Source organism: Aplidium turbinatum, chromosome 2 (assembly GCF_918807975.1).
Source record: "Aplidium turbinatum chromosome 2, kaAplTurb1.1, whole genome shotgun sequence".
In the NCBI taxonomy this organism is placed as follows: domain Eukaryota; kingdom Metazoa; phylum Chordata; class Ascidiacea; order Aplousobranchia; family Polyclinidae; genus Aplidium; species Aplidium turbinatum.
The window spans coordinates 11,535,532-11,558,174 of record NC_137473.1 but is presented as its reverse complement, the minus strand read 5'-3'; the positions used below and the strand labels follow the sequence as shown (position 1 = coordinate 11,558,174).

The following is a 22,643-nucleotide window of genomic DNA, read 5'->3' as shown; positions in this document are numbered from 1 at the left end:
TTGATGAATCTCACCCTACAAGTTTTAATTATTTGTTATGTCAGTGCAATTGCCTTCCATTGATTTCATAGGCTACGGAAAACCTTTGATAAATTACAGTTTAATCTCGTAATTTGCTATAAAGGAGTCGGAAAACATCTAGTTTTGAATGAGCTAAGATTTTAAAAAGACATTTTAGTAAACAAATCATTTCGGAAACACCTAACGATGATGTATAATATTGGAATGTTTACTTTTGAAGAAAAAGGCTTTGATATTGTTGTAACTTGTAAGTGCTAAAGCACTACAAATGTGGTGAAACTATGCATCATTGTGATAACAAAAATAACAAGCAGCCATGAAATAAAATAGAAATAGTTTAAAAACGAAACCACATGGAGAAACAAGACACTCACAAAATACGTAGGTTCCGGTTTAGTAGGAACAGAAGGAACTTTCCACTCCTCGTTCGGGTTGCACCAGGATGCCTCTGGAGGAGACCAGTCTCCACCCTCCTTCTCAAAAGATTCTATGTTCCAAGGATCCTCGGGCTCTAAGGAGGAGACGGATCTTCCCTCCGGCTCCATGTGGAAGCTCTCCCGCTTCTTCAACGTGACTTCAGCCATAGAAGACGGTTTGATTTGGCTCAGCGTTCCGAGATCCGACCATTGTGCCATGTGCTTGACATAAATTTAGAAAATCCAACTTAACCAAGATCGTAGCGTTGAGCCCACTTAAGCATTGTGGTTTGCTGAGAGCCGAACTTTGTAGCAATTGTTAATTACGGTACTAAAGATTTCACTACACACGTAAGTTTTGTGCAATTGCTATCTCTTTGCACAAAATCGCAGTAAAAAGGTAGTTCTTAAACTTAGCTTGTCATTGGGGATTGATCGTTTGCCAATTAGCCTACGTATATCAGTAACATCAATACTGCTTCTTTGTTTATCAAGACTGTTGCGACGAGTTTTTAAATAGTATTCATCATTCCCTGGAAACACGTTTTCATTTCAAGTAACTGTAGAAGATGCCAACAAACTGCAACAGGTCCTGGGTTTCAAGTGAGCTCTGTTCAAGCTCTGGCCTTGAAGCACAAGCCTGTGCTGTGAGTGGAAAAAGGCAAGGAGACGAAAAGGCGCCACTACCCGGCGCATTGCGTTCGGTGTACGCCACCGTGCAAAGGCGGTACAGACGAGTGCAATTGTCCGGGTTGCTGGCAAATATTCACCGAGAACGGCTTTCCAGAATAATCAACTGTAACTGTGAACTTTCCAGCAAAAAATGTTTTAGCATCTGACCCGATACTGTAAATTACAGCGATAAACTCAAACATGTGATAGTCGCAGGCCTGAACATTTGGTGAAATATACTAATAAAAAATAGCATGTTCAGGAGTGACAAATTCAGTATGCAAAACACTACAGTGAGTATTGAGAAGAACATAAACTGCCGAAGATGATCGCATTCCGCCCCAAACCAACGACGGAACGCCAGAGTGTTTCTACACCGAATCACCATCTGACGTCACGTCTGGCTCGGAGAGATATCCGCAGCACCACTCGCTTCATGGAGCCAGGAGTTAGTTACAAGCACCCAGTCGGAATATCAGTAATGTTTTACATTGATTTAACGAAACGAAACATTAATAAAACGCTAAATCAAAACAGAAAACCGATTAGCTGACTGACTGGACACGGCAGAATAGTTAGAGCGGGAAGGTTTTAGCGTATCGGGAGAAATTGCCAAGTGGAATAACATAGTTTTGGTTCGACTTCATGGTTATGCGTATAGCCAGCTTTCTTGACATGAAGAAATTGACTGTCGACCTCACTATGAATCTGCAAGCCATTCACTCATTCAAAATAGCTTACATCTTCATATAGACGCAAACAGTCTGAAAACCCGTCACTGTGAAAAAGTGAACTTATATTCTTTACACACAAATAGTTAAGTTTGGAATGCATTACAAAAATCTGTTCAACCAGATCTAAACAAAAACTGGCGTCCTGTGCCTTGGCGTTCAAAAGATTCCAATACTTTAAATTGTAACTGAATAGATTTAAAAAAAAAATACAACCACACTACGATTCCTATTGTAGGTTGAAGTAAGTCTTGCTTACCGAAGTGCCGACACCAGGGACGGAAGACCAAGGTTCGCTGGTAGGCACCCTAGTAGGCGAGGGGGCGCTGACATGTACCCAGTCCTCTGTCTTCGGCTCGCTCGGCCACTGAGATTGTGGTTCCGCAGAGGGGTTATCTGTATTTTTTAAAAATTTGGTTGAAAGAATGTAATTTAACGTTAGATATTTGAATGCTGATGTTGTGAACTACAAATGCAACCAGTTTGTAACATCCGTGCAAACGTACATGTGTCAAACCATGCAGCATATCATAAAATCGCTGATTGCTATCAGCCTTATAAATTATTATTTACAGCAATAAAAACATTTATTGAAGCGTCTGCAATCTTAACTGTGCCTTTGTAAAGCTTTGAAAATAACTTGCATTCCAGCCAGTTGATCAATCCCACTTCGCATTGATTCAACGTCTACAGACGTTGAAAGTACTGATTCGCTGGCTGGGTTGAAAGTTCTACTGCAATGTACTATTCCCAGTGCAACTAGCATTGGTATTTATTTGTCACCGTTTTTACTAAAATAAACTTCCAAGCGATGTAAACTTACCCTAAAGCAGACACGTACCATCCGAATAATTTTAAGATCAGCAGTCTACCAATGGTATCAGTCTGGGGAACTTGGGACTTGGTTTCTTAAATTATTTCACAACAAACACGCTTATTGTTACGCAATAACAACTTTTCGTCGTCATGCGGCTACCGCTACAAACGTTAGAGGTGATAATTCATCAGATAGTTAAAAGTGCACAATGAAATGTATCTTTATTGAGCAATTCACACTGCTGAACAACCTGAAAACGATTAAGAATGATAGATGTTAATTAATGAAAGCTTAACTCGCAATCAGATACTGAAAACTGGCAACACCTGGTACATGAATGCATTTTGTAGAAGCTAAAGCTGGTATCTTGTCAACAACCTCAGTTTTACGCTGTATTACATTAACAACTCTTGTCTACATTGGTCTGTGGGATAATAAAAAAATGCTCTGCTGTAAAGCGTTTAAAACCCAAAAACAAAACAGTCAAGTATCGAAGAGTCTTCTCTAGCACAGTCCATGCCAAAGTATTGTTCTGCATGCATGACATGAAACGCTTCTTCCGCAAAACTCAACTCAAATCTGATGCATCGCAAAACTACATATGGGCGTCACTGCAACCCACAACTGCAGCGGCTGAAAAAAATTGATTCGATCTTTGGCTACACACAGTGCTAAAAAACGCTACCACGCGTGTACTGTACAATGCGCATGTTCTTGTGACGTCCAAGCAGAGATCCAATCAGCCCTGATGATACTTCAAGAAGCCCCGGCTGCGTAGTGACTATGTACAGTAGCTGCATGTGGAAGGCCAAACCAAGAAAAACGCGGGAAAAAGGAAACGGTTGAAATAGAAACCATGGCTGGGAACTTCCTCATCAAATGTGAAAGACGGAGAAACAATCCCTGCCTTGTTTTAACATCAACGCAACGTCAAGCAACGATTAAATCATGCCTAACTACATGGAAAATTTCTACTGTGGCAGCTTACAGAAGAAGCTAATACACAGAATGTTACCAGATGAAGTCGGTTGCAGCAGAAAAAATGAGAGGTGCTAACCAGCCTAACGTGTAGTTTGTATGTATTGTATTATGCTTGTTTTACTCATAAGTATCTGACCATTCAATGAACGACCTTTGAAACGTGTTTTTAATTACTGTACTGGCCCAACGACCGCACGGTATAGTACGTGTAGTGAACTAGTATAACACAGATATAGTACAAATTTTTTCCTGGATTGCTAAAATAAAAGACAATTGGTACGGTAGTATGTAATCTATAAATGCTTTTTCCTAATGATCGAATGTTAATCTTGAAATCGAAATTTTCAGGATGCAAAAAACACAAATAACTATTGCCGATTTACACACGATTCATGATTGGTGCCTTTCCTGTTTTTCTGGGTGCTGATGTTTTCCCAAATAGTTGCGTTGTGTGTGCGAATAAAATGAGCCTATAAAATCATACAAAAAAAAAAACATGTCTGAACATGAAATTTCAAATACGCCATTAAAAACGTCGGTTCAGGTTAATGCAGAAAAAAGCGGCAAAAAATTTGACCGTCTGCCCTGCTTGTGGGTACTGGTGACCAGCTAATCCAGAGACAAGACTGGTTTAAACCTCAATTTGAAACCTACAAAACTGTGCGCGAAGAATCCGTTGAAAAATGTGCAAAGGATAAAGACGAGCGCACAAGTGCTAACAGAATTAGTAAGACGGACACAATTTCTAAAAGTGGCAACTTATTTCCTGAATGCACGATCTTCTAAGCATGTGACGTGACAAACAACTCTTTAAGTTAAGATAAAGCTTTGATAGAGAGTTTGCTTTGTTGAACCATTACCTCGTGGAAAAGCATAGTGACTTATGATGTAAACATATAGTAATGAACACATTGGACCTAATGCTACGGTTGGTTCAGCTTTTTTTCCAATCAGAAAAATTAAAATTTTGACAAATCTACATATGCGTGCTTCCTTTCAGCACAACCACACAGTTTTGAGAGGGACGAGCACTACTGATAACCCGATCACTGATCAAAATAAAGAGGTAAATTGGTGACATTTCGATAAAGCATCCACGCATCTGCCAGTTTTAAGACCTGATAAAACTGCTGACCTGGTATTCTTTTGTCAGCAAAATTTAGGCTCTTTCCCTATCCAGAAGCATGTCTGTCGGCGAAAATTTGGATTGTGTGAATGTGAAAACTAGAAAGTCAATTTTCAATTTGAAGCGTGCCAATGTTACCTAGCAGATTAAATTCCAAGTCCAAATTCAGCAAGGCCATTTTCTGATACATCTAATCATTTAATTACGTTGTCAAATCCATTGCATTCCACTACGTAACAGTTAAACCAGCGGTAACAAACTGTGGGTTTTGTTAGTTTATTAACGAAATGAAAGCTTCTGACGCCTAGTCTTTCCCGTATTTACTAAGGGTTCATCTGACCCCAAGATATCGACATTTGCCTTGGGTCCACTGAGGCGACTAGAGATCGGCAGAGACGTTGGCTTCATGATCCAAAACACGCATGCCTTCTGTTCTGCTTGGTGGACTTCGGGTGGTGGACTGGTGGTGGTGGTACAGGCAAACATATACCAGTAGTTAGACAAGCAGTTTGCTGTGGATATATTCACATTGGTACAAGTTTTTGTGTTGTTATACTACTCAATCAAGTTATGTTATCGGCGGCTACACAAAATAAAGCCATGAATACAAGTGAAGACGAAGAAATTGTGAAGGTTAGTTTCAGATCAAAGCAGTCAAGAGAGATGAATGGAAGAAAACACTAACAAGAAACCTACAACAAGCTAATCCAACGAGCAAGGCATGTCACAATTCGCATTACAACAACGTTCCATGACATCGAAACAACACAAAGCATTCAAATTGACACAAAACGGCGACACTGCAAGCTACCGTCACTCGCCTGCGAAGGAAAGCATGGCCGGCAAGACGGCCGGATTCACTGAATAGTTCCCTTCAGCGTCATATACACCGAAAGAAGCAACGGCTGGCATGCGCTCAGCTGTTGGGCAAACGTCCCTTTGCGAGAACGGGAAGCCAAATAAAACCTGGCCATTGTTTCTAACGGACGACGGGCTCACATTGCCGAATTGCAACAGCTTCGAACAACTGTTCTGGCGTGTGATAAAATTGTCTGATGGCATGTGGCGGTCTGTGAAAACACATGTACGCCACGTGGATATGAGAACAGGTAAAAGCTCTTGTATTAAACCACAAGAAAAAGATCACAAGATAAATATATATATCACATTATTGGAGTGCGTTTTTTGAAGACGTTCTCTGTTTAAAAACAGTGACTTAGACAAAGCTTGACTTGTATGAACATTTTCGGCGGTTTGACATTTTTTTCTTTGACATGTTGTAGGCAAACTTATATCCACCATGTGTCCACTAAGAAAAAAATCGACTAGCTGAACACAATATAGACAGTTAACTATAACGGCTGTTTTATCCTTTCCCCAGCACCAGCTTGACCATATTTGCGCCCCGAACCAACACAATTTACAGCTAATTGCTCCGTGTCCATTTCTGAAAGCAGAGCAATCCACCGCTGAAGTGATGGCAACACTGCAGAAGGGGGATTTCTTCCCGATAGCCACTTTAACAGAACAATTTTTGTAAGCGTCTGTAAAGCATGAACCAATCAGAATCTGCGTTGTCTGTGACGTCATTACGTAAATGAAAGTTAGAGGTAGAACAAAGTAAAAATGCAAACAGTTCTGATAGAAAGTAGAAAGCAAATTAAGTGAACATTTAGCCGCAGCCAGCGTGTCCTAATTTTGACTTTAGCCCTGATTTTAAGATACAACAGGACACTATATGTCCTGTTGTACAACAGAAGCATTCTATGTCCTGTTGTATCTTAAAATCAGGGCTAAAGTCAAAATTAACCTCTTCCATCTTCCCCCTACTTAAACGTAGCTTCTGCTTGGTTCATGCCTTACAAGCTCTTAAAAAAGTTGTTATGTTAAAGTGGCTACCTTTCTTCCCAGCCATCACCACGAACAAGAGCACTCACAAGTGAGTTACGGAATTCTTATCCCAGAAAGCAAAACCAGTCCTTTTGCATTGATGAAAAAATGCAAAAAAATGACGTATTTTGCTGTCTGGGATGTTATTAAAGTTGACACGATTACAAAACACAATGCGGTTACCTTTCTCATCCCATGGCGGTGACGCGGTTACGGTTGGCTTGCTTGACCACTTATGAGCGTTGACATTCTGCGCCCAAGATAAACCTGCATAAAAAAAATTTAATTAAGTTAGGCATAAGCAAAAAAAAAATTGAAAAGTTAACAGCATTGCAGTCGAAAAAATCAAAATATATTTTTTCTTAAGCTGAATCCTTTGTGTGAAAAATACAGAGCTCAAAAAATACATACGAGTAAGTTCTATGTGCACGATGAAAACGAGGATATTTCAATTTAACAAATACAGTATTTATTGGCAATACGTGAAAAAAAGTCATGACAGAAAAACTTTTTTGATGCTGCCCATATTAGATCATCAAAATCGAGCAATCACATTTTCGTCAAATTCTCTCTCGTTATTTTGTCATGTAACGGGTAGCACAAAAAAACAAATACTTAACCTACACGTCGATATAATACAAGACATGCAAGACTGTTTTTTGTATATTGAATTCTTCTTACCTTCTGTGTTAGTGGAAGTAATCTGACACCACGGTGCAGAAGTATTAGCGGGAAAAGTAATATTTGCGTCAGATGTTTTCGCGCTCCATGAGTCTAAAAAAGTGTTGTAAACGCTTGAGAGTAAGTCTCACGTGAACACAACAGTTTCACGTCAGAATTGCATCGATTGTTTTCATATGTAACTACGTCATCAGTTTTAAGGCCAAGAACCTGAAGAACAAGAACCTGGAATGCTTTCTTATCAAACAAATGATGGCAAATTTTTTTGTTTGATATAATGAATGACTAATTGACTATGAGTTCCGAGTTCCTGCGGAACTGTGCAAGTTGAAAACTTTAAACTTGGTCTCTTAGTCAGCTCAAAAGACCACTGTACTTTAAATGGCGCCGAAAAAACAACGGATTCAAGCAGTGTCCGTTATAAGATTAAGATATTAGCCTGGTGTCGTGCAAACGAAAGCATTTCGAATTGATATTGAAAAGTAATAACAATGAAGTACGCTAACAGTTACGCACTTTCGTCATTCGATAACCACTTTGGCGATGCTTGCAGCATAGAAGCTGGGGCCATGGGCGAACGGGTCACAATCAGTTGGTTAGGTTTAGAAACATTCGAGGAGAATTGTCGCTTGTTAGCCCCAGCTTGCCACTCTTCTCTGGCTGCCCTGGCAAATCTTGGGGCAACATCTGAAAAAAACATTGAAAAGGTTAGAATAAACGTTTTTTAAACGTCCACGCTGTGATCTCATCAACTTGAAGTCTTCAAATGCTGATAAGATTTCATTGGCACAAAATGGGGGTAATTTCAGCCAAACGTGTCTTAACACATGTTTAAGATTCCCAGACAACAAAACCCGTCATTTCTGCATCAATTCAACGTCTGCAAACGTTGAATCAATGTAAAAATAACGGATTTTGTTGAGTGGTTTATAATGATTGAAAGCGTCGTGTTTGTTAAAAAGTGATACTTTCTGAAATGCTGATAACTTGCTGCCAATTATCCGCATCATCAGCCAATTCCAAAATATTCTTTAAAATGTTTTATAAAAACAGTAATAAAGTGTTTTTGTAAAGAGCAGTATCTATCGCAAAATGCGTTGCTTTTGACGCTATACAGAGAACAATGTCAGTCTTATGAGTTTTTCTACAATATAATTCACAGTGTAGCAACTGTTGCTAATATTTTAATCGCAATGCTTGACAAAAAAAAAACTTACTTTTATAGGAGTTTTTTAATTTTTTGACAGAAAAATAACTTTTGACTCGTCAACAAAATAATAAACCAAATTCACTTTGTTATTTACACAAAATTAAACAAAAATATCAACACAAAACTTAACAAACTTTCTGCGCAAAAAATCTCAAATTCACTGCATCTCGCGGTTTTACTCCGATCCGGCTAGACTGCTCTAAAACCAAAAGGTTTTATATTTTGTGTGGAAGCAATCTTTGTGGGCATTGTTAGCTGTTCTACAGCACAGTAGCTTCTGCAACATGAGATTTGTGAGGAAAAAAGTGTCACTGCAAACCTGACGAACCTAATCTGATCACTAATCATCATTGGTTCATAAAGCAGACTGTGAAGTCGATTAGAAACTGTGGTGTCCCAATAACCCTGTACTGCACTGCAATGTGCAACAACTTTTGGGTTACTTACTGTGCTTTTATTTGATGAGCTGATGAAAGGCTTGACGCAAAGTAATCTCAGCTTGTCTGTGCTACAAACAAAGATTTTTGGGAACATTCAAATTTTTGTGGACCGCAACTTGTGATAATTTGTCACCACCAATTAGCGCAACGAGAAGTTGTTTGTTCGAATTAATCTCATTTTAGAAAAGAAATCGACTGCACACTTTCTCATTTGATCAATATCAACTATATTTCAGAGCTGCTCAGAATAATAAAAAACTCGTTGACTTGCCAAGCAAACTTCCCTGCCAAAGCTGCAAGCTCAGTTAAAATTGAAACAACGCGTTTATCTGTTGAGGCAACGTGTTTTGAACAGGTTTGAGAGCACAAAAGTTCCTTCCTTTAATCAAGGAAGGATATATCGAATAAACGATCATATGGGGACCATACTGTTTTGCAAAAGGCTCTCTAGCCTTACGCGAGTTTTCTCTACATAAGAAAATCAGAAGCAGCCATATGGACAGCGAGTATTATGCGCATAACACTTTTTAAGTGAGTGCTTCTTTTAAACAGAAAACTTCAAGCGGAATGCAATGTGATAGTGATATCTCACTTGATCAACTTACGTTTACTCTTCGAAAACGATGATTAAAAAGATGCTACATCACTTTAAGGCAAAGCATTCAGAAAACATTTCTTACAGTGAGCCAAAAATCTACTTCTAGACATATGAATTAGTTCAAGTGCTACACAAACCCATGAAACACAAAGACTAGACGTGTTTAAAGATTCGAAGGTGACTCTTTCAAGGTTAAGGGTCAAATCTTTTAAGATCGATAGCTCATAACAGAACTTTCCAACGAGAAAGTTTCAAAACGAATTTCACAAGGATTCGAATTTTCTTTGCCGCATGCACGTACAATGATACGCACAAAACCGGCCGTCAGACTGCCTGCATTTTGTTACAATGACAATACCACTCAGTCGCTACAGCGATTGTTGGAAAACGACGATTTTGGAATTACCCCGAACGTGCAAGAATAGGATTACAAACAGTTGACTGCGGAAAAGAGTAAAGAAATTCAACTGAACCCCAGATCTTCATAGCACAGAAGTAGTTTCTATGAAAAAACACTTTGCTGATTATTATGAAAAACTATCCTAAGCCAGACTACACAATGGGCAATTGATAAGTGCTATTCGTCACTTCTTTCAGACCACAGATACTAGACCTATTGATTCTTTCAGGACAAAAACTAGCCGTGCATTGCGTTTAATCCATTCATGCACTTAACGTATAAACATTGCAGCTGGTTTTCATGCTAAGCTGGGAAGATTGACAAAATTGATATTTTTGTGACTTAGCTCTCTATCGCTCTCATTCGAACAGCAGAAAAGCGGACAGGATGCGGCGGGTGGCTTTCGAACATGCAATGCTGGTTCGGCACTCGGCTAAGCTGGATGTTAAAAGACTCCAAAAAAAGATTGAGAAATAAAAGGCGTTGTATAAAAATTGTTAAGATAGTTGGTTTAAAATTTAAAAATCAAAGTGAGTCGCAACACCGTTAGTGACGAAAAATGAAAAAGCATCTGAAAGCGAGTTTCAGCAAAAGCGTAGACCCGGCCAGCAAATCAGTAATGTTTTACATTGATTCAATGTCTGCAGACAATGAACCATCATAGGTACTGTATGAAGTTAAAATTAAAACAACGAAAAGTATCGCTAAGCGCAAAAATTCGAAGCCTGCTTTTTCAAAAATGAAAAATTAGAGCAGTACGGTACCATGTCATGAATTTCAGCAGTCTTCTCATATATTTTTAAAAGCCATGGGGCCAACTTCTTATTATTGCATCTGTCCCAAACTGTTGTGTGGATCTGTCCCAAACTTGTTATGTGGCCTACTACAACACCATGTTGTCATATCCAGGCTCATGCCTAGTGATTAAAGATGCAGTTTACAGAAGACAATGCCCATTTTTGATTTAACCTTCAATGATGGCGTTAAGGGCTTTGCCAAAAAACAAAGCGCACTTTCATTGAGTGTCAAGCAATGTCAGAGCGCACGCATACTGTGAGTTTAAACCAAGACTGTAAAGTGCAGAGCTAAAAGCAGCAATAAATTTCTATGCAGTCTTTGCTGAAGTGCAACCATATGAAGGTGAAATGAAGTTATTTTTGCTACACCGCTTCCGAATCACCTACCTTTAGCCGTACTTGGTAATGACGTGTAAGTTTGGGGCAAAGTAACAGCCTGATAAGGTTTCGGGAGACTTGTGGCAACGGCTGAAGTGTCGGACGATTCTTGACGCTTTTTATCCCTTCGTGTTGACTTTTGTTCTTTGCTACGCACAGTTTGCCATTCACCGCCTGTGATAAAAAAAATGTCAAGTGAGTTGCTTTTTCGTCAGTTTATGTATCTAGGCGCGTCTGCTTTGAACTGCTATCAGTCAAGCTTCTAAAACCAATGCAAATTAGCGCAGTGTGAGAAACCGAGTTGCTAGTTCACCAAGAACACTATGACACATATCGACCACGCCAGATAACAAATGTAATTTTTACATTCATTCAACGTCTGCGGACGTTGAATCAATGTAAAAATTGTAGATTTTGCTATCTGGGCAGCTCCAGTCATGTTTATAACCCAACGATTTTGATTTAATTTTTCAATGTTACCGAAGTATTCCTGTGGAAAAGAAGCGTTTATAACATTTCGTTAATTTATAACAATGCTGCAACAACTGTGCTCTGCTCCGTATCATATATTTATGACATGATGATGCCGATCTTTTTATGGCTAATAAAGCAGGGTTGCCAATCAGATAAACATGAGTATAAACAGATATTTTAAATGGTGCACCGCTATAGGCTGTTTTAAGACTTTTTGATCGTTGTAAACTCGTACGGTGATCCAAAGACTACAAAATTGAATTTGAAGTCTTGCTCGTGATGAAATACGATATGATCTCTTGCTGTGCTCATACGAAACCAATTCAGGAGTGGCCTTTTCACAAATTCTGTCACCATAATGGTTTGATTGCTAGGTTACTTTCAATCTTCAATCCTGACAAAAAAGCTGAAGATGAGTGCTAGGTGATGTAATAATAATGGAATTTTGATTTCGCACAACGTCAACTTGTCATTAACTTGAAATCAACAGGTGCATTGAAGCGTAAACAAGGTAGTGCTAGTAGAGTAGGCCCATTTGAAAACATATGTTCGAAAAAGGAAACATATGGCAACACTGCGAATGATAATACAACTTAATTGATGAGTTCACCTGCGGTTCAAAATGAGATGAAATCGTAAAACAGTTAATGGATGCAAACAAAGCTTAGCCTTAGGCAGGCGCACCAAAAGGCGATATTTATATATTAAAAACGTTAATAACCATAACGCTAACAACAATACGGCTAAACTATAAATTTGACAGAGTACAGACTTTGGTTGCATGTAATTACAGTTTCTATCTTGTGTGATGAAAAAAGTAATCCAATTATGGCATCTTTGTTGGTTTCTGTGAGCAACACTATTTCTGAATCACCACATTATATCACCCCTTTCCTCTGCGATGGTTGCAAGGCATGTTTATATTTTTATACGTAAATACAACAGTATCCTCTATTTTAAACCAAAACAAACAAAGCGTATTGTACGGGTTGTTGCAATGTTTGCGAAACGCAAACATTTTGATCGTGGTAAATCGTATTGCATGAGCTTTAAAGCGAAAAGCAAAGTTGATACATACCAGACAAAAGCACTTTTTACAGTTCCAGTAATCGTTACCAATATGTAAATGACCTTATTTTTTAGCACAGTTCATTGGCGAATACAGCTGATCAAGTGCATTTATTTTTTGCAAGTTTAAACTCAGTGGCGGGAAGGCAAGGAAGCCTATCTGGTGCCTTTACTGTTCTGCCAAAAACACAGCCGAATGGTCTTGAGCGGTGTCGAACAGGCGCCTTTTCACCACTCGGCTATACAGCCTACTAAAATGTTTATACTGTAAAGTAAAGCGATACTTGAGATCTGGAAAAGACTGGTGCCGGATAGCTGGATACTGACATGCAAAGGAATTGTTGCTAATTGCGACTAGACATTGAAACGGTAAAACAATTGCAACTTATGCTGACCAGTAAAACTGTTTTCTGTTGAAACGAACACAGCGTTGCGATGTCCATGACTCCATGAGACGTTTTTATGCAAGTCCCTTCAACATCAAATCAGGAGGTTAATCTTTCAACAAAAAGCGAGTGCATTTAACAAAAAAGACAAACAGAAGTAAATGCAAATTCAACTTCAATGTCCTCATAAGTTCATAACAGGTATCTGAGAAGGGAGACCAAATGCGCACAGCCGCACATGTGTAAAATGACATCATCAACCACTCCACAAACACTTGCTCAACTTCAAAACCAGATATAGATTTGAATTAATATTACCAAACAGTATTTTAAACAAATAACTCAAAAAACACTTTCAAATTCTTCTGGGCGATTTTTGGAAAAATTCGATCCCACTAAAGCTCTTAAGGTAAACAAGTACTTTTCCGAATTATTGTAAATATAGTGAATGTGAAATTAAGGATATCCAAAAGCTTTGCAAATGTCTTTAATTCAGACTAGATAAACAGGTTTAGACAAGATCTCGTACAAGCATCAAAACAAGCGATGACAGCTGCCATAGTGCCACAAACATATCACACAGACGCGTGGTAAGCTCAGACAGCACTTTGCTATTCTAAACCAGCTACACTTATCAGCTGTCAGCAAGTTTATGCTTGTTTAAACCGGTTCTAGACTTTCATTGGGTATTGTTTTTTAAGGTTCAAACTGTTCTGTCACATTAAGAAAGCATTTCTTAGTACATGATAGAGTTAATGCTTCATTGTGTGACTAAAAGTGTGGTCCATACAAAACCGATTAAACATGTTTCAAAGCATTTGCTGAAACGCTATCAAGAATCATCATTATACAGTAATTCCGAAAGTCCTGTGGTTTCTTTATCAAGGTGAAAATCATAGGCCTCAAAGATTGCAATAAATTGCAAAAGTCTTCCACTCTGAATCTGAAGCTACCCCTGCGACTTAAGCTTACACTTGCAGTTGAATATCGAATCGAAAGTGTAGGCAGCATGAAAACAGATACATTACACAGCCGTTGTAAGTGTATTTTGTCATTGTAGGTCTAGTCTATATCTTGCTGTACTGTAGTCTGTAGGTTCAAAATCTACATCGTTTTCGTTCAAAATCATAGATTCTCATGAATTCTATTCAGACAAAATCATGGCATCATAGAAATAGACATTTTGACATGATGACAGACGCTTGTGTTATTGGCATTATGTTATAAATAGCCTGGTAAGTATTTATGACGGTGTTTATTTTACCAGTTTTTTAGTGCCGTGCATTAAAAGAAAAAGTGCTAGATTCCTCCAAAAAGAAAAGCTGTTGCTTAACAGTATATATACTGCATTAACACTCTCCACTGTTGTGAAGCGCTGACGACTTGAAAGCAAAGCATATTGATGATACATGCTATATTCAAAACCAATTCTGATCTTAAAACTTGTCCTAATACCTGTCAGAACTCATTCCATAGGCTTAATTAACCAACCAGAGAAGCACAATCAGCTGCCAGCGCAATGGCCCATGTTTTCGAAAATAAATAGGAAGTTAAACTCCATTTGGTTGTGAATTATGGCCATGAAACAATGGACACAGTTTAACTGACAAACAGCCACAAATACTGTATATATATATAATATGGGCTATATCACATTCTTGCACAGGTACCGTACTCTACTAATGAATGGACAAGAAATGCATGGCGTGTTGTTCTCGGAAGAACTTCATGCAAACAAAAATGAGAGTTGAGTGTCGTGAAGGAGGCCAAATGACATTGACATCAAAAAGTAAAATGAAGCTAAATTTGTGGAGCAATGAACCTTCCAAAAGCAGGACCTAATCAGCACAGACAGGGACACAGGGAGTACTGTCAGGCTATTGTGAAGAAATTAAACTTAACTGTAGACAAAAACTTGAACTTACCTTCATCTAACAAAGATTGAGTGTCAACAGAAACAACCATTGAAACTGTAGGAGTTTCAACATCTTGGATTTTCTTCTTTTTTGACTTACCCTGTGCACATAGGAAGAAAGATTTATTACAAATTGTGATAAAGGATTTTAAAAAAGATACTTTGAATTTAAAAACACCACAATATATCTTGTTTTGTGCACAAAAAAGCGATTTGAGAACTATACTTTTACTAACATTTTGATTAGGCCTAATATGTGTTTTCTCAGTTGTTATGTACTGTAGTGTTTGCTGGAACAGACAGCAACAATTTCATGGCTTGCACATTCTCATGACACAAAACTCTAAAGTTTTTGCTCGAAGTCAGTCTTTATACAATCGACGACTAGCTATCTCTCACACAGCATTACAATTTCATTTTACCATTTATTTGTTGCAGAACCGGTTTTCGTTCATAGAGAACTCATCAGTACAATTATTAATAAATTATAATAAACATTTAGTCAACGTAGAAGTGAAATTATCAGCTTTAACAATAGTTAATCGTCCAATATTGAATGAGTTATCTCCAATTCCAGCTATTGCAGAACCGGTTTTCGTTCATAGAGAACTCATCAGTACAACTATTAATAAATTATAATAAACATTTAGTCAAAGTAGAAGTGAAATTATCAGCTTTAACAATAGATAATCGTCCAACCTTGAATGAGTTATCTCCAATTCCAGCTATAGAGTGTAAGCTGGAATTGGAGATAACTTATCTCCAATTCCAGCTATAGAGTGTATAGCTGGAATTGGAGATAACTCATTCAATGTTGGACGATTACACTGGTCTACAAAAAAAGAATTTTTTTTTGCTCCATGAACTTTGAAGACTGATTTAGAGTAATTTTGGGGTGCTGAATCCGAATCTGACCTCAGATTTATCCTATCACGTCAGGTTTGTGAAATATGATAACAACAAATTGCTACTTTCGTCAAAAGTGGAAGATTTGGCGTTGCGTTTACCACCAACATATGCAGTGCTGTAACGAAAGGTTAGTGTTAGACAGGCCAAAACAGCCTAAATATGGTTACTGAACAAGCATTGCCATAGGCTTGCTTAAATCTTTGTGGTTTCATGCAAAACATTGACGGGGGGAGGGGGTCAGGTACACTTATAGCCTCCCTTTTAGCTTGTTATTACTGCCTTGTTAATAATGTTGCTTAGAAAACAAATTGGTATCAAAATTATAATTGGTAGGTGTATTTCAGCTACTTATGCACCACATGGCCTGGATTTCTGGATCTTGCACAATGTGTATGTGCAATAAACGCAACGTCAAATCTTCCACTTTTGACAAAAGTAACAATATGCTGTTATCATATCTCACAAACCTGACGTGATAGCATAAATCTGAGGTCATATTCGGATTCAGCACCCCAAAATTACTCTAAATCAGTTTTCAAAGTTCACAGAGCAAAAATCGTGTAGACCAGTGTTATCTATTGTTAAAGCTGATAATTTCACTTCTACTTTGACTAAATGTTTATTATAATTTATTAATAGTTGTACTGATGAGTTCTCTATGAACGAAAACCGGTTCTGCAACAAATAAATTGTAAAATGAAATTGTAATGCTGTGTGGGAGATAGCTAGTTGTCGATTGTACATATAAAGACTGACTTCGAGCAAAAACTTTAGAGTTTTGTGTCATTTAATGATTCGTTGAAGTTTTAGATTTGTGATCGCCCATAGAGGAAGTGCCTTAGTGCCTGATCCTTTCTTTGACTTTAGCATCTTTTCAATAATTGCACATTCTCAGTCAGCTGTTGAATCAATGTCAAATTTGTACTGGTTTGTAGGCTGGTCCATATGAACTTATGATTTAAAAAGCTTCAATATCATAGAACTGGGGTCAGGAACGTATATATGGCTATTGGCTTTTTTGATGACGACAGGTGGCTGATTAATCTAACATTCTAAAGTGCAAAACACGAAACTTTTATCGTAACTTTTCATCACAATTTAGAGCTGAAAATATGCTTAAAATATACAAAATTAAATGTAATTTTTTGGGGGAGGCCCCTTAGATCCCCGCTGTTTTAGTGGCTCTATTTTCACAACTCACCAGCCGCCACTACATGTTAGTGGTATCACGTGAAAAAGTATTAGGCTATATGGCTCTCATGGAAATACATTTCCAAATATGCAGCTTTCTGGATTCTCTTACCCATAAAGGTTCTAAAAAGGTAAAAGGGTCATTCTATTATAATACAGTCACACTGTGTAACCCACCCTCTCAGAATTTCTTCATTTTTTAATATGTTAGAGCTACCGGAAAATAATGAAGATTGGCATTTACGCTGTCAAAATCCATCAAGCGGTTTTCAAGATATCGACAGTTACATTTTTGCCACTAGAGGCGCTGTTTTCGCATCACAAAAACAAAAAAGGCTTATAATTCTTATTTTTTAAGATACAGAAATAATGAAAATATGTATTCTTATAGTTTTTGGGGCAAGGAATTCAAATATGTTATTACATTTGTGAAAAAAGCAAAGAAAAACACTTTAATTTATTGAACAAAAGTTTTGGGGTGCTTCATTTCAATGCCCCATATCTCAAATCTGCAAAAAGATTTTTTGCCCCAACCAATGCTAAACTGTCAAGAAAAGCTACCTGCTTCATGTGCAAAAGTATGATAAATACGTTTTGTTTCAAACTTCTGCAATTGACAAAAATGTTTCATTGCTATATTCACAATGTTTTCAATCAATAGACTTGAAGTGTAATATGGTACCTAATACATGATCAGTGATCACATTTTATTCTGTTTGAATTAAGGCACTAATGATGCTCTACAGTAGCAGAGCGAAATGCATATTCCATAAATAGTCGGCAGCGGTGGCCGAGTGGTTAGCGCGTTGGGCTCGCAGTCGAGAGCCTGCACGTTCGACTCCAGCCACCTGCACTTGCTGTTGTTTCTCTGGGCAAGAAACTTTACGATAATTGCCTCTACCCAGTAATCGATTTCGAGTAATGGGTAGTACCAAATTTAATTCATAAGTAGAGTAGACAACCGGAAACAGACATTGCCGTCGGCTGCAGCGTGGGTCAGGTGTATGTCGGAAGGCGTACACCGATGCATAGCGCTCAAGTCCGCTTTCCCGCAATGCAGGATAAAGATAAACAAACAAATAAACAAACAAAGGGCTCTGCTGATTCTCCATGCACTTTTAATAAAAAATACATGATCACACAGCATATGCAATATGCATTATGATGTCAATCATGGTAAATGTTCTGGAGTAACAAGATATCCAGGCTATTGTTTCATGTGTAAAAGTAAGATCAATGTAATTTGTTGCAAACTTTTGCGATTGTCATGAAAAAAAACAATATTAGACAAACAACATTTTATGGGTAGCCTACTTCAAAATGCACTTCTACACAGTACACAATAGTTAGTGATGCTATCTATGATTTGATATGTAGATTGAATGTAGAGCATACACAAAACTGCAATATATCAGGACTGAAAAGTGCCAGTAATAAGTCAAGGAGAAACCAGAATAATGAGTGCAAGATTTTGCAGGGTTGATCGGTTTAAACTGGGGCGGTGTAAACTGCCCGGTTAAAACCTGGTTTAAACCGGGCAGTTTTGACCACCTATTACTGGTCAAAACTCCTTTAGTGTATGAATCAAGTTGCTTTTCAATTGAATTAAAAATATTACCCTCCATGTTTAGTAGTGATGTTCAACTATATTTTGTTTTGATCAACAATAACCTATATGCTGGATTTGGAACAAAAAATATTCAATTTCTCTGTTTATTTTTGATATTTCAGTCAGTTGGTATTTTAATTATTGACATTTCAATTGCGTGGTTATTTTTATTATTGAGAAAATTCAAATTCTAAAAATAAGTTTCTGATGAACCAAAAAAAGCTTAGTAGAACGATGAACCATTTGCACAGCCAACTGAACTACAAGAATTTATTCTAACAATCTTTTTTATGAAAAACATTTGCCATAAAATTTGCGCAACATTTGCCCTCCCGTTGCGTAGCACATAAGACGTAGCACATAACACGTAGCACGACATGTAATGTCTTGTTTTTGGCGGCGCTGAAACAAGAGAAAAATCCAAGATAATTATAATCTTTCGTATGAATTTTACAGGCAGCCATCTGTGGCTGCCTGACAGGTCGGTATTGGCGGCCATTAATGAAAGTTCAGGCGGCAATGGCCGCCAGCTATTTCGAGGCCTGCATATCAAAATGGCCACAACTGCTTTTCTATTTCCTAAATAGCCCATAGCCCAGGTAGCCGACCATTCACTACATAAAAATATTTTTCTGGGTTTTCACCGGTTAAAACCAGGTTTAAACCGCTTTGTGGTCAAAACCAGTTTTGACCACTTAGAGATCAACCCTGATTTGATAGTTTGACAAAGATTTCTAGCTAATTAGTACAGTGGCAGCCAACCCTCAAATAAAGAGAGGGCACTCAATGATGATGAATAGAAAATTACAGCTTCCACTAAGATAATAACGCAAACTCTGCATCAGTAATTTGATACACACGTCCAGTTCTGCTGATGCTCGGTGCAGCAACTTTTGATATAACTTAAAATTGTCTTAGGAACATATAAAATATCATCATGGTTTGGCCATTGAAACGTTTGACGTGGCCCACTGGGATGCATGAACTTGACTAAAAGTTCTTCATCAGCTGCTGCATCATTCAAGATAATACCAATCCACCATGCCTGGTCGTATTTCACTGCAACATACTCCTCAACATTGAAGTTTTCAGTTTGCTGATGGCTATCAAAAAATTTGAAACCACCTGCAAACAAATGATCCTCTGCTGTGAATTTAAACCTGATGCTTGCAATACATTCCGAGGAAAACAAATGATAGCTTCTGGTCCCTGGTATTGTGTGGCCTTGAATGTATCTTTTATTTGAAGCTAGTCGAATATCAATGAGCTTTTCTTTGGATAAAAATAAAAACTGATTGAAGGCATAGCTGATTTGCAATAACTGTAAGCATCTTTCGCTGTCAGAATTTGATTTTGGCATGGCTGAGCTAAATTTTTGTGGAAAAGTTTTCGCTTAATTGCCCCACCAAGTCCATCACAAGAAGTCTTGTCATGACTTGTAACGAAGAAATTCTAATTTGCAGAAAATCCAAAGACCTGTTGATGATAGGTCAGACTTAAAAAAATTTGAAGTTTTTTGTATTGCCCAGCACACCCATCTGAAAAGTACATACTCGATGGGTTGAATGAATGGATAGTTTTGTTTCAAATAGTGAGCCAATTCTTCTTGTATTGCAAACACAAACCTTGTATTCTGATTCAGGTCATCAGAAAAGAAGGCCATGCTCTGTTGAATATAAGATGAAGTAGATACTGCAGAGCATCATTAGTGCCTTAATTCAAACAGAATAAAATGGGATCATGTATTAGGTATATACCGTATTACACTTCAAGTCTATTGATTGAAAACATTGTGAATATAGCAATGAAACATTTTTGTCAATTGCAGAAGTTTGAAACAAAACGTATTTATCATACTTTTGCACATGAAGCAGGTAGCTTTTCTTGACAGTTTAGCATTGGTTGGGGCAAAAAATCTTTTTGCAGATTTGAGATATGGGGCATTGAAATGAAGCACCCCAAAACTTTTGTTCAATAAAATAAAGTGTTTCCCTTTGCTTTTTTCACAAATGTAATAACATATTTGAATTCCTTGCCCCAAAAACTATAAGAATACATATTTTTATTATTTCTGTATCTTATAAAATAAGAATTATAAGCCATTTTTGTTTTTGTGATGCGAAAACAGCGCCTCTAGTGGCAAAAATGTAACTGTCGATATCTTGAAAACCGCTTGATGGATTTTGACAGCGTAAATGACAATCTTCATCTTTTTCCAATAGCTCTAACATATTAAAAAATAAAGAAATTCTGAGAGGATGGGTTACAAAATTTCAAAATTTTGACTGGTATTATAATAGAATGACCCAAAAGGTACTTCTGCCATAGACAATGGCAAAAATTTATGGGTAATAGGTGAAAATCTCAATACTAAGCAGAACGACTTGAAATGCAATCATCAACCAAGATCAAATTTTAGCACAAAAATACTGCACCTTCTTTTTTTCAGTCTTTTTAGTTGATTGGCTTTGGCGTCCAATATCAAGAGCAGATGATATGGCTTGCAAATTTCCGCTTTGTGTCAAACCTTTCGCACTTGATATGTCTTTCTAAAATAGAAAATATACATTTGAATTAACCAAAGTGTGATACAGTACTACAACTGCAAGCTATACAATTATACAGCAACTAGTAGGTTAAGACACTATTATACAAACAATAGAGACGGTACGGAAGAAAGTAGTATACAGTATAATATGGCAGTTTTTGTAATAGGAAACAGGAAATATTGTATTATTATAGTACAGTAATGTTCCTGTTCCAATATCAGGCAGGTAATGGACTGACACAATTTCTGATAAAATTAGGTTCGTAGTTTAGGAAAGAACTAATAAGTGGTAACACTATTTCATGTTTATTAGTACTGTATTATTATTGACAAATAAACATTAAAAGCAAAGCTTAAGAGAAAATTTCCAAACATGCATAGCCTAATTATATGATAGAAACAAAACGACTTGTACACATAATGCTTTTCAAACACATACCTACAACAAACATGCTAAAGCACAGTTTCTCAAAACTTATATATTATGTGCAAATTAAAATACAAAGTTAAATGTTTAAGTTTGAAGAAAAACTATAGTTTGAACAATAATCAATGTAAATATTTATTTTGATCGTAGCTACAGAGAAGGCTAACTGTGCAATGCATTCATGCATTTCATTGGATGTAAATATAACAATTAGATCCAATAAAATCCATGTATAAATGGTATATACAATTAGTCTTTTCTGCAGCTATGGTCAAAATAGTGTTTTTCTTAATTCTATAACACCCATGACAACCAATGATTAATGACACAACGCGAAAGGTAATCGATCTCTAATAAAGCAAACTTGGCTCTCTATTCGGCAAGCTAGTTGCTGAAAAAACTGTTCACCTCTTCCCAGGGTGAAATAAATTGGGTGGACTTAGTTGCTGAAGGATAGGTGGCCGAGAAATCAAACCAACAACCCTACTCTGCTTATTGTCAAAAAATATAACACTTTAAGTGTAGCATAATGTGAATCATATTTTCATATTGCTTTGAGGCTCTGTAACTGATTATAGGAAATTTGTCTTCAAACAATTACACATCTACAAATAATCTTAAGGTAAGGCTTTGATATCTTCAGCATGTAGCCTATAACGGTGAAATAAAGTACAAAATTAGAGGTTTTTACCTGAGTACTTGGTAGATCAATCGATTGCTGCTTTTTAGTTCTTTTCTTACGATTTAAATTTTTTCCATTTCCACTTTTGTCTTTGATTGAGACTCCACTATACTTGTTTTTCTTATGAGAACGAGAATAAATCCCTTGGATCAACTTGACTAACACCAAGCAAAGAACAACAAAAGAACCAAGAATTACCCATACTGGCATGTTCACCAACGATGCCATTTGTTTTAATTTGTTCAGCATTCTTAACAAGAGTTGTGAAAAACTAGT

General features: G+C 37.3%; 1 protein-coding gene across 1 annotated transcript in view; it reads right to left on the bottom strand.

The window, feature by feature from the left end:
* Positions 1-22,643, bottom strand: part of LOC145764524 (uncharacterized) — a 24,632-nt gene extending 1,989 nt beyond the window's left edge. Inside the window, exons 1-9 of the mRNA XM_082576141.1 lie at positions 22,377-22,643; positions 21,146-21,259; positions 15,012-15,102; positions 11,168-11,332; positions 7,852-8,022; positions 7,336-7,428; positions 6,838-6,921; positions 2,100-2,236; positions 396-659 (exon numbers count right to left, since the gene is read on the bottom strand). Of these exons, the coding sequence (XP_082432267.1) occupies positions 396-659; positions 2,100-2,236; positions 6,838-6,921; positions 7,336-7,428; positions 7,852-8,022; positions 11,168-11,332; positions 15,012-15,102; positions 21,146-21,259; positions 22,377-22,616 (1,359 nt within the window). The 5' untranslated portion in view covers positions 22,617-22,643. The remainder of the gene's footprint in view (positions 1-395; positions 660-2,099; positions 2,237-6,837; positions 6,922-7,335; positions 7,429-7,851; positions 8,023-11,167; positions 11,333-15,011; positions 15,103-21,145; positions 21,260-22,376) is intronic.